This window comes from Rattus rattus, chromosome 5 (assembly GCF_011064425.1).
Source record: "Rattus rattus isolate New Zealand chromosome 5, Rrattus_CSIRO_v1, whole genome shotgun sequence".
NCBI classification, from domain to species: Eukaryota; Metazoa; Chordata; class Mammalia; order Rodentia; family Muridae; genus Rattus; species Rattus rattus.
Genome location: NC_046158.1, coordinates 83,736,185 through 83,749,245, shown reverse-complemented (window position 1 = coordinate 83,749,245; position 13,061 = coordinate 83,736,185). Strand labels below are relative to the sequence as shown.

The window sequence follows — 13,061 nt, the reverse complement described above, 5'->3', positions numbered from 1 at the left end:
TACAGATGCATGCTGCCATTTCTAGGTGTTTAGATGCATATCAAGAATCTTTATTCAGATTCTCATGCTTGTGTAGCATTACTGAGCCATCTTCTCAGCCCCTCTGATCCTAACTTGTACTTCAAGATCTCCCAAAGGCAAAACCACCGTCCGACATGGGGCCTCCATTTATTCACTCTACTAATTTTCCCAAGGGTTTGCTGAAATACTGTATTACCTACAGTGACTTCCTGTTTCACTCTGCATGAAATATTACTTCTTTTACTACTTTCTTTTCTTGAAGACATGATTTAAAGTAGGAAATCACTTTTCCATTTCATTGCTTATCTTGTGTCTATTTTAGTATGTGAGCTCAGGAAGAGAAAGAATTTTCATTTTATTGGCATGTGGTATGTTTCATAAAATTAATTAGTGAGGAAATTAAATGCTAACTTAAATTGCAATCATTGATACTACAATAAGTAACCACTTTGTTTTAATTTTTTATTAATGCTTAAATTTATTTACTTCTATTTACAAGTATATACTTTCAGTTTTAGAAATAACAATCATGTCTGGTTTCTTTGCATTTCTTTGGCAATCACAGTAATTTTATGTTCGACGATTAACTTACCCAGTAGTCTTTAGCCAGCACATGTCTTTATTGTTTTTATAAGTCTAGGCATTACTTTGCAATTCCCTGTTTGAAAATAAAACAAACAAAAACATTGAACTTTCTACATTTCTTTGAACAAAATGGAGTTTCATTATTATAATTTAAGAGTAAGGAAGTAAAGGTCGTCCAAAGTAAGTCATATCAGTTATCAGAGATGCCCTTTAATATAAGTTCTTACCAAGCCTCACACTCTAGTGCTGATCTACTCAGGGAATGTGAACAGTGAAGAATGTGAGTGTAGGAGCTGGGTGCTCAGTAAGGCATAAGCACTTCACTCAAGCCCAAGAGCGTGTAGGCGAAGTTTAAATATGTAGAGTCCTTCCCGTCTCTAATGAGTCAGAGTCTCTGTCATGCTGGGCTTGTGCTCTCCATGCTAGTCAGCACATGCTCACCCTTCGCCCTTCAGATTGCCAGCCTGCAGTGGCTTCTGGATTTCACTTCAGAATTAGAGGACTCTGGTACTAGTCCCCAGCAATTCACAGCAGCATATCAGATTCTTGTTAAAATTAGTACTTTAGCCACAACACTTCTGTTAGATGTGAATGTCAGTGTGCAACAAATTCTTTTCAGCAAGGCAATGTAATTATAAAAGACAATGATAGACACAAACCAAAAGAAAACAAAACAAAAAAAATAATAAATTTCCTGATTCTCAAATGAATAACTTAGGAATAATGATATCTATATTATATTCAAATTCATAAAACACTAATCGCCAATTCTATGTAGATTATTTTGAGAGCATAATAAAATCATCGTTAGCCCAGTTCTAGTGAATGAGCAGAGGCTCTGTGTGGTTTAGCTTGTGATTGGATCCTTGCTGTCTGTTATACAGACACTCAGAAACAAGACTCACGGACAGTAGCCACATCCCTTGTGGAGATGTTTGTGGTGCAGTTGCTTCCGCTGTGCTGCAGTTGGTTGCTTGTGCTCTGACACTCTGTACTGGCAGAGGGGGGAAGGGGGTGTTCTGTTTTCTCTCGACTTCCATCAGATTTCATTTTTTATCACAGTAAAAACTTACTTCTTTTTTCTTTCTATTCTAAAACTTCTTTCTATTCCACAGATGTAAAGTTGAAGGAAGTTTATGAAAGGGCAATAAAAGGTGTCGAGTGTAAAATCAAAGCAACATGTTCTTAGCATGTGAAATAAATGAGCTGCTTTTTCATGATAGGTTAATATAAAAATACAATTTAATTTTTATGACAGTAAATTATAGATAAACACTGTTACAGTAACAGCATTTAATTTTCATTTTCAGAGGAAATTGCTAGGTCTCAAAAGATTTCAGTATTTCAGAAATCTGACTGTATGCTAATCCTATGGGTTTTGGATAGAAAAATTTGCAAAACTCTTTATCCTATAAGAATACATTTGTTTTCTTTTCCTTTTATTGAAAAGTTTGAAGTCTTTTTTATCAGTAATGGAAACTTTGTGTCCACCTTATCAATAGTTATACTGTCATATCTGATCTTAACATCTAAATAATTTGATAACAATTATAGCAAGAAAAGTCTCTAGTTTTATTTGTACAGTTTAATGAATTGTTTGTGTTCTGTATGTAAACTGTCACAGCATGAAATCAATTTTCTACCTTGATTCATCCAAAATCTGGGCCTTCTGTCACACTAATATTATAATTAAAAACATTAATAGTGACGGCAACTTAAAAAGCATACCTTGCTTTTTGGTAATTTGGAGTATTTCTCTGAGTGCATGGGACTTCAAGAACCTTCAATCCACTAATAAATTTATTAACTCAAACTTAAAAGAAGTGAAAAGTCTCTCTTTCTTTCTCTCTCCCCATGGTCAGTCTGCTAAAATAGATTATTCATGCTTATTTGATTCAGGTAGGCTTTTGCAAGCTTCCCTACCAGGCCTGGGAATGTGGTACATTGAGGCCTTTCAGAGGCTTCTGACATAGACCAAGCTTTTATTGCATGGTGTTTTATTATAGCCAAATCCTAGTCTCCACCCAGTTTGTAGGCACTCAGCTTATTCTTTTGAATCAGGAAAGGTTATCACCTACCTTAATCCATGCAGTAGCATGGATTAAGGACACCAGTGTGCCCCAGGATTCTCAAAGAGGATCCTGGAAACTTCTGGTTTCTTCTTTTTTGCTGTCTTTGCTAAATTCTATTGGGCCTTAGGGGGATTTGCATCTGAAATGGGCAACCTGGTGTTTTTCTCAATGAAGACATCAGATCAAAGTTCAGTTAGTCAAGGCCTTTCTGAAACATTAAGAGGGCTTGGACTTACACAATAAAAAGATGAGCTCTCGCAGAGATTGCAGTAAAAACATTCTGAACTATAATCCGGATAAAGAATCAATTATAGGCCAAAGAACAGACCTTGTTTAAATTGCTTTAGACTAATAACTTTACATTTAAAAACCTTTACACCGTATTTTTAAGAAACTTATTTTGATGTCATGTAATTTATTTGTCAATACTTTCCATAATAAATGGAGAATTTATGCCTTAGGAACCATAATTCCGCACATATTATTATTGCATTGAAAAGATTAGATTGAAGCCAACTAATAGATGTCTTTCATTAATGAAAATAAATAGTACCTTATGGAGAGATGCACATTCATCTTATTTAGAAAATAAATGTCACACCCACAGACTCAATCTAGAAAAAAAATGCTTCTATTAGACTTCAGGATGTTTTATTTCATGTGACTGTATAATTTGGTGTTTATAGGCATTTAATTTAGGAATATGAATCACTGAAATCTTAAATGCAAATAGCTAGTGTCAAAAACGTATGTTTAACTAAATTAAAAAATTGTCACTCTGTAAGATAAGAGCCTACTGTGAGTTCTCATGTTTCTGCTAAGACTCTCGTGGTGTTGAACATCCCCGAGTTGGCCAGTTTCTTAGCACTCAGCAATGGTAAAGCACTCAGTAAAGATCACGGCAGAGCTACCGGAAGCTGTTGCCAGATAGAATTTGTTACTAGTTTAATTTTATGTGGAAGGGTAGGGGCACAAGGGATGCATTCATTAAAATCAGCCTAGACTCCATTCAGAATTCAGTTAATAGACTTTCTACTGGCATATGTAAATAAATTCAGGGTCAGGAGTTATTTGTTTTCTAAGAAAAAGATAGCTTCTTGGAGAGAATGTTGATAAAGACAGTCAACCCATGAAGTAAGGATACGCCAACTTTCCAGTTTCTCACATAGTATCCATGCATCCTCTTTCTTGCACATGCCTTAATGCCGTTGGAATTCCAGGACACTTTACATAATCAGCTTCGTTTAAATTTATACGAAATACTGTATATGTGTACACATCCTGTGAGCATTTAGTTTTAATATGATGCTCAGTTAAACTCATTTAAATACTTGATTTCTTTTGGGATTTCCAACCAATGAATTAACTTGGCTTAACTTCATTTAGTTCTTATCATCTCCTTATTTCATTTGTCATTAAAATTCGAGCTACTGTCCATGAATTAAGAATTATGTATATTAAATTTTTAACAGAAAAAGATGTACAGAATAGTTTAAAATGAAAGAGGTATTTGAATTATTATACACTTAGGAATCATTAACAGAGAAATTTGAAAGTAAAAAGGCTAATTTTTTTTTTTTTATTAACTTGAGTATTTCTTATATACATTTAGTGTTATTCCCTTTCCGGTTTCGGGCAAACATCCCCTTCCCCTCCCTTCCTTATGGGTGTTCCCCTCCCAACCCTCCCCCATTGCCGCCCTCCCCCAAAAGTCTAGTTCACTGGGGGTTCAGTCTAGAACACATGAAACTCAAGACGGATGATCAAAATGTGAATGCTTCACTCCTTCTTTAAAAGGGGAGCAAGAATACCCTTGGCAGGGAATAGAGAGGCAAAGATTAAAACAGACACAGAAGGAACACCCATTCAGAGCCTGCCCCACATGTGGCCCATATATATACAGCCACCCAATTATACAAGATGGATGAAGCAAAGAAGTGCAGACCGACAGGAGCTGGATGTAGATCGCTCCTGAGAGACACAGCCAGAACACAGCAAATACAGAGGCGAATGCCAGCAGCAAACCACTGAACTGAGAATAGGACCCCCGTTGAAGGAATCAGAGAAAGAAGAGCTTGAAGGGGCTCAAGACCCCATATGTACAACAATGCCAAGCAACCAGAGCTTCCAGGGACTAAGCCACTACCTAAAGACTATACATGGACTGACCCTGGACTCTGACCTCATAGGTAGCAATGAATATCCTAATAAGAGCACCAGTGGAAGGGGAAGCCCTGGGTCCTGCTAAAAGGCTAATTCTTAACTGTACTTAGTTTGGCTAGTAAAGACTATTGTATGGGTCTTTAGAGCTTTTCACCATTAGTACTAATGTACATAGATATGCCATTACTTTGCTTAACATAGGACAAATATATTATAATGTTAAATAATGTTACTTTAATAATCTACATGATTTTTCAGCAGGTTGGGCCAGTCTCATCTTCACGATTTGGTCACTATTATGATGTATCAAAAAGGATTCCTCAGGAGCTACTAGAGAGTTCAAATTGGCATGGATTCTTCCTTCCAGAACACACCCCTCCAGGTCTTAAAGGAGAACCCTGGTAAGGCAGTGTCGCGCAACAGCAAACTCTGATTTCAGATATCAGTGAATTGCATTTTTACCTCAGTTTCGAAGAATATATATACCAAGGTATAGCCCAATAATGTTAGTTTTCTACAAGTATATAAGAAATTATAGAAGTATTTTTGTGTATTATGACATACTTGTAGTAATACTATAAATAGAAGTTGGTAATTTTAAGTAAAAAGATGGTTTGGAGTTAGAATTTTACATTGAAGAGTTCCTTAGTATTAAAACAACCTAATATGTTTATAGTGCCAAAATCTTATTAGAGCAGAATTCTGCAAGTTAGAGATTTGGTATTAAGTAATATAAACTATTAAGAAAACTTACTTCCAGTTCCTACCGCACTAAGCTCCTGAACAGGAGGAAGCAGTAAGCTACAGCCTGTATTTTCCTAAGCACTATCAAATCATTTTCAAAGTAAGTTATTAAGAGAGTTTACTGATGAGAATTTATTAAATTAAATGACTTAAATGCATTCAGTCTCTGTTCTAGAAACAATACCTAAGAATTTAGTCAACACTATTTACCTTAAATCTCTTTCAGGATTTTTTCACTGTTAATGAGTTCCGCAGTCTGTGGTTAGAGACATAAAATGGCACATGTGTCCTATTGTTATTCTAGTGACTATGCTAAAGATTGACAGCTGTGTGTCTGGTGCACCACTCCATGTCGTGCCCTTAGTACCTCCTTTATTCTGTATTAGCAAATGTCTATGCTTTCCAGAAGTTACTGACATATGTAGATCTAGCGGGGTAGATTGAGTAAGGGAAGCAGGAATAACAAGTCGTATCCTCTCCTTTGTGCTTCATTCCTTTCGAAGACTTTGGTGTCTGTTATTTTCAGCATTTTGTTGCAGACAAAAGAGTAAATAAGACCATTGTTCTGATTCTGGCTTCATCCTGCTATGCTCTTGGGATCCTCCCTTGAATTCAGTGAAGCTAATGCCCTCGTGCTAAGATTGGGAACTTAAGGACTACCACGCATTTACCCATATTACTTTTGTTATTCTTAGGCATTACGTTTTTAATCATTATGTCAGAATTCCCAACTCTGACTCCCAATTGAACTACACACACACACACACACACACACACACACACACACGCATGTGCACAAAAAGTGATAATACCTGCATTCAGAGGTATTTCTTCTGAGTCAGAACTATGCATTGGCTATAATTCTCTACTGTTGCATTCATGGACTTCTCAGCCATATAAATGTGAAATATGAGCTGGGGCCACAGCCCAGCTGTAGAGTGCTTGCCTAGCATAAATTCAATCCCTGTCATTACAGAATAAAAGAAAGCATGTATTAAGAGTAGTATAATTTAATAAAAATTACTTTTATAATTTAAAACATATATTTATTTCAAGGAATGAATATTTTTATGACAGAAAATATAAGGTTTTTATTCATTCATTGAGGTGAAGGGAGGAAAGTACCTTTAGTTAAATGCTTCTTTCAGGAGGATGACTGTCCATGTGTTTGGCCATATCCTAGTCATTCAGTTCTACCAACAGCCCTCTGAGCTGAGCAGTGTCACAGTTTATGGGAACTTGAGGTCAGAGATGCCAGGCAAATTTACTGTTGCAAATTATAAGTCACTAAGGTAGTGGTTCTCACCCTGTGGGTCGTAACCCCTTGTGGGTCAAGTGATCTTTTCACAGAGGTCTCATATCAAATATTCTGCATATCATCTATTTATATTAAGACTCATAACAGTACCAAAATGATAGTCATGAAGTAGCCGCGAAAATAAATCTATGGTTTGAGGTCAGCACAGCATGAAGAGCTGTATTAAAGGGTCACAGCAGCCACTGCACTAAGGTAACACCCAAAACCATGTTTGTAAAACTTCCATGTTGCAGGAAATGTGCAGCTCCCCAAGCTGAGGGGCCAAAACTATACATTGATGAACTGTGAGGATGTAGTCAAATGGTCTTTAAAACGTGTAATTGCTAGAATGTTTTTTGAAAGCTAGCAGTTTTACACAGAATAGGAAAATTTATAGATTTTAATTACCAAGGCAGTATTTCATTTCCTAGTAGTTAACTGATAATTCATTTATTTCATATTAAACTTAAATGCTTAATTAAATGTAATTAAACTTTAAACATGTAATTAAATTAATTTTGAATATGAGTACTTTACCATGTGAGATTTATTTTAATTTATGAAAAGTGTATGCTCATTTCACTGACATGAACTTTACTGGTTCATTTATTAAACAATAAAGCCAAGCCTTATAGTTACCTATACTTTTCCTATAATTAACACTAGAGGGTGTATACCTGTGGCTCACTGCCATATGTGAGATACAGTATAGCGCTTCATAATTTCAAAGGCACTATTGATAACATGTAAAGATTTTTTATAGCAAGAAAAACTGAAGGTCATTTGAAATTTGCCATAATTCAAAACTACTAGTAAGTTTGTCTATAGAAAATGTTCATACCTACACTCTAAATTTTCAAATTAGAGCCTAGGCATAAAAACTTGACATGTATCACAATATTGTTGTTTTATATTGGGTATTTTTTATTTGCATTTCAAATGTTATCCCCTTTACCTGTTTCCTGTCCATAAGCCCCCTATCCTATTCCCACTCCCCCTTCTTCTATGAGGGCATTCCCCCATCACCTACCCACCCCCTTTTGCCTCCCTCCCTGACATTCCCTACACTGGGCATCCAGCCTTGACAGGACCAAGTGCTTCTCCTTCCATTGGTACTCAACAAGGCCATCCTCTGCTACATATGCAGATGGAGCCATGGGTCTGTCCATGTGTACTCTTTGGGTAGTAGTTTAGTCCCTGGAAGCTCTGGTTGGTTGGTATTGTTGTTCTTATGGGGTTGCAAACTCCTTCAGCTCCTTCAATCCTTTTATTCCTCCAATGGGGACTCCATTCTCTGTTCACTGGTTGGCTTCGAGCTTCTGTATTTGACATGCTCTGGCAGAGCCTCTCAGGAGACAGCTATATCAGGCTCCTGTCTGCATGCACTTCTTGGTGTCAGCAATATTGTCTAGGTTTGGTGGCTGTATGTATATGGGCTGGATCCCCAGGTGGGGCAGTCTCTAGATAGCCTTTCCTTCAGTCTCTGCTCCAAACTTCGTCTCCATATTTTCTCCTGTGATTATCCTTGTTCCCCTTTCTGAGAAGGACTGAAGCACCCGTACTTTGATTTCCTCCTTCTTAGCTTCATGGTATCACAGTATTGTTAAGATCACTTTCAAGAGCTAGTCCCTGCAGTCTCAACACTGGGCATGTGGGAAGAGGAGGATCGCCGCTAGCCTACGAAATAGGATACTGTCTTAAAACCAAAAACAACAGCTTTGATAGTTCATGGCTTCACAAAGTGATATGATAAGGATAACAAAAACTCGTTTTTAGACTAGTTCTGTAATTGATTGGGCATTGTTTCGAGTTAACATTTGCCAACAGGTGTATTCAAGCACAACAAGTAGATTTTTTCCCAACCAAAATATGCTGCCATTCCACAGCTAAGGCAGTAGACAGTTGAGCAACAAGCCTAACACACAATCTAACCTGCTCCTCTCACTTGAATTTATTGCGTTTCTGTTTCTGTGATCAAGTTACTAGGAGCAAGCCTCAGAGGTTAGGGCCCTGGTGCTAGTCCCATGGTATACCTTATGCCACATATTCCTGTCACCCTGAACTTCACCATACCTTCCCACCAAAACAGACCAAAGTTGCTCCAAAACTGTGATATATTTGTGCTACTATAACAAATATCAGAGGCCATCTGACAAACAAAAATCAGAAGTTTATTTTCTCACAGATGTATTGGCCAAAGACTTGAGAGTCAAAATACTGGCTGTTTTGTTGTGTACTGAGTGTTGCCAGGTACTGAGTCTCTCTTATGCTTACACTAAGATTCCCAGGTATTCGAAAGCAAGGTTGAAGATTTGTTAGGTGGAGTCAAAAAAAAAAAAAAGAGCAGAAAAGCTTACAAAATGAAAACGAATGAACAAAGTGGTAGTTTATGAACAGTGAGCTGAAGAAAAAGAGTTGTCAACAACTGCTGTCGATACATGAGAAGAGGAAAGATAGGAGCATTGGGGAGCAAAAAAGATACCGTCCAGTTCTCCATAATACTGAGGAAAAAAGATACCGTCCAGTTCTCCATAATACTGAGGAAAAAAGATACCGTCCAGTTCTCCATAATACTGAGGAAAAAAGATACTGTCCAGTTCTCCATAATACTGAGGAAAAAGATACAGTCCAGTTCTCCATAATACTGAGGAAAAAAGATACCATCCAGTTCTCCACAATACTGAGGAAAAAAGATACCGTCCAGTTCTCCATAATACTGAGGAAAAAAGATACAGTCCAGTTCTCCACAATACTGAGGAAAAAGATACAGTCCAGTTCTCCATAATACTGAGGAAAAAAGATACCTTCCAGTTCTCCATAATACTGAGGAAAAAGATACCGTCCAGTTCTCCACAATACTGAGGAAAAAAGATACCGTCCAGTTCTCCATAATACTGAGGAAAAAAGATACCGTCCAGTTCTCCATAATACTGAGGAAAAAAGATACAGTCCAGTTCTCCACAATACTGAGGAAAAAGATACAGTCCAGTTCTCCATAATACTAAGGAAAAAAGATACCATCCAGTTCTCCATAATACTGAAGAAAGGGTCTAAGCTAAGCTTTCACATATGCTGAAATGCATAGATAATAAAAACAAAAACAGACAATACCAGCACAGTCAGAAAGCCTCGCTGCTTCAGAAATACATGAGCTCACATCCTGTGTTACCTACGATATGGAAAAATAGCCACCATATTAATTGTGAGCCTAAATGTTATTGAAACATTCTTAGGAAAAGATATCAAAAGTTAGACTATCTACTGTCTTTTTACTATTCCATTTCTGTGAATGTATCACAGTAACATGTTCTCAAAGATATGTGTGTATGTATGTATGAATGAATGAATGTGTGTATGTATGAATGTATGTATGAATGAATGAATGAATGAATGAATGACATCTTAAAATTGCTACAAAAAGAAAAAAGAAGCCACTGAGGTCATTAGCCACCATAATAAAAGAAGTCATAATTGGATGATGGTGTCGAAGCTTATTGGATTTAGGTACAAATGTAAGGAAAAAATTTACTAAGGACATCAAATATAAGAAAATTCAATTGATTTTGATGCAGAGACAAATAGAGCACTATCTGGCAGAAGAGGTAAATTAGAGGTGTCTTTATTGGGAGAAGAGATGTTACGTTTATTGACATAGGACAGGTAGGAAGTGGAAGTTAATGATATGCAGGCGAAGAGAGCCCTGTTAGAGTAGAGCCTGAGAGAAAAAGATGTGTGCACAACTCGAAAGGGCTGGAGATGACTCCTGTGGCAGCATGCTGAAGACTACTTATGTGATGCAGATGGTATTCCCTATGGGTCTTTTACAACGAAAATACTACATACCAGGTACCTCGAACCAAGAGGTCTACTTCTCATCATGCTAAGAATCTGGAAGTCCAAACTCGGGTTCTGGGTAGATTGAGTTTTGTGAAGACTTTCTTCATAGACAGATGCCAGGATTTCAGTCAGTTCACATGGCAGAAAGGAGCACGCAGACTCCTTTAGGTCTCCTTTATAAGGTTACTCATCTCAGTCATGAGGCTTCAGCCCTCATCTCATGATCTAGTTTCCTCCTAAAAATCCCACCTCATATATATTAAAGTCAAAATACTAATCTAGAAGGATGGGACTGTCCAAACTACTTCAGGCAAATATATAAATACAGTAATGAGCTTGTCTTCTGGATACATACAGTACTAGGTATATCTTTTGATTGTTTCTGTTTTCAGGACATGAGTATGATGAAAAAAGAGATGCTTTTTCAGTTTGAATAAAAATGGAGAAGTGAAACTGCCATCTAGGCAAGTGAGGTTATTTAGTGAGATTTGCCAAGCAACCCTAATGCCCTCTTGGAATTTATAATTATAAATTTAAAGTCAGACTAGTCTGGTGAATGGTCCTTTCTCTGCCCATTTTCAGCTGCATTTGGGACAGATTGAGAATCCATAGAAAGTTGGGTTAACAAGAATAGTTTTGCTAAGAAACTTTGCTATAACAAAGAAAGGGATAGATTAAATGAAGATAAGGGGTGACCATGGAACATGATAGCTAATTAAGTTGTGCTAACCAACAGGGGTCAAGCATGCCTTTCCTCTGAGAGGCTCTACCAGCAGCTGATTGAGACAGATGCAGATACTCACAGCCAACCATTGGACTGATGTTGGGGACCCCTATGGAAGAGTTAGGGGAGGACTGAAGGAGCTGAAGGGGATGGCAACCCCATAGGAAGACCAGCTGTCTCAACTAACCTCTGGGTCCTCCTAGAGACTAAGCCAGGAACTAAAGAGCATACATGGGCTGGTGAGAGACCCCCCACTTCCCACCTCTTACCCCCACACATACATAGCAGAGGACTGCCTTGTCTGGTCTCAGTTGGAGAGAATGTGCCTAATCCTGTAGAGACTTGAGGCCCCAGGGAAGGTAGATGTGGGGGTGGGGTGGCAGGCACCCTGTCAGAAGCAAATGGGAGGGGGAATGGGATGAAGGGGGACTTAGAAGGGGGCAACCCCTGGAATGTAAAAATAAATAAAACAATTTTTTAAAAAGATGCTACCAAGTATAACACGATATGATAAAGCTGACCACAGTCAATGGTGGCCTAAGAGGATTGAAAGGAGAGAACCTGAAATCTTAGAGGGTAGGTGAAAATGACACTGTGTGGGCGTGTGATGGTGAAAGGGAACAGCGTAGGGAGGATGAATAAGGGAAAAGATCAAGAAACTGAAGAGCAGAGGATTAGACAGTGTGTGACAGCCCAGGCTGGGATACCTCATACAACTGGGAAGCCTGTAGGAGACGTGCATTTATCTATGTCAGCTCCTGACAGAAGGCAGTGTACTGTCAATCTCACTGTCTTTCATTAAGATCACATCTTCACTTAACAATGTCCATGCCATGGAGCGAGTCTGTACATCTCCATGTCTTAGATCTTCCCAGCTGTAGTCCAGAGGTCTCTGCTGGTCATGGACCGCCTTCTCACTCTTGAGTGCATCCTTAGTCTCTGTCTTTTTCTTAGTTGGGCTTCCATAGATCACTCAAATTCAATGTTAGTGAGAGCATCACAGAAGAAAAATTATTAAATGACAGCCTTCAGGGTAATCCTAATGAAAATTTTAACTTGAAAATTACTTGTGAAAAGACTTCACAATCTCTGGAATCACATGCAAATTATATGCTAATAGAGCTTTAGCTCAGCAAAGTATTTTACACAATTAGTTGAGACTTGTATTGTGCTATTGCCTTTTAAAAGTGTTTCTTACTAGTCATAGTGGAATCTTTATAACATACATGCAAATAGAACTTTGCAAAGATAAATTTTATTTTCCCATTGTCTTTCAAAAGAATGTCAAAATGTGCTTCATCTTTATTTTAATTAATTGTAATTATAGATGATAAATTTTTGAGAATGGCAATTCATAATTTTCTAAGCTTTTGTGTTTTTTTCCTCATAATTTCTATCAGGTTGTGAAACACATATCTAAGTGACCACAGTTTATTTTTTTTTTTAATATGGAATAGAGTTTATTTAGAGCATGGGGAGGGGAGTTGAGGAAAAAGTAGAGATAGAGAAAATCAGGGGACAGAGGGAGAAGGGGAGGAGAGGGGAGGCCAGCCAGGATCAAGTGGGGGGGGGGGAGATGGGGAGAGAAGGGACAGAAAAAGTAAGAGGAGGACAGTAA

At 37.7% G+C, this 13,061-nt stretch overlaps 1 protein-coding gene across 1 annotated transcript in view; it reads left to right on the top strand.

The window, feature by feature from the left end:
• The window catches only part of Elp4 (elongator acetyltransferase complex subunit 4), a 195,591-nt gene that overhangs the window by 57,402 nt on the left and 125,128 nt on the right, over nt 1-13,061 (top strand). The window contains exon 5 of the mRNA XM_032903846.1: nt 5,103-5,242. Within this exon, the coding sequence (XP_032759737.1) occupies nt 5,103-5,242 (140 nt within the window). The remainder of the gene's footprint in view (nt 1-5,102; nt 5,243-13,061) is intronic.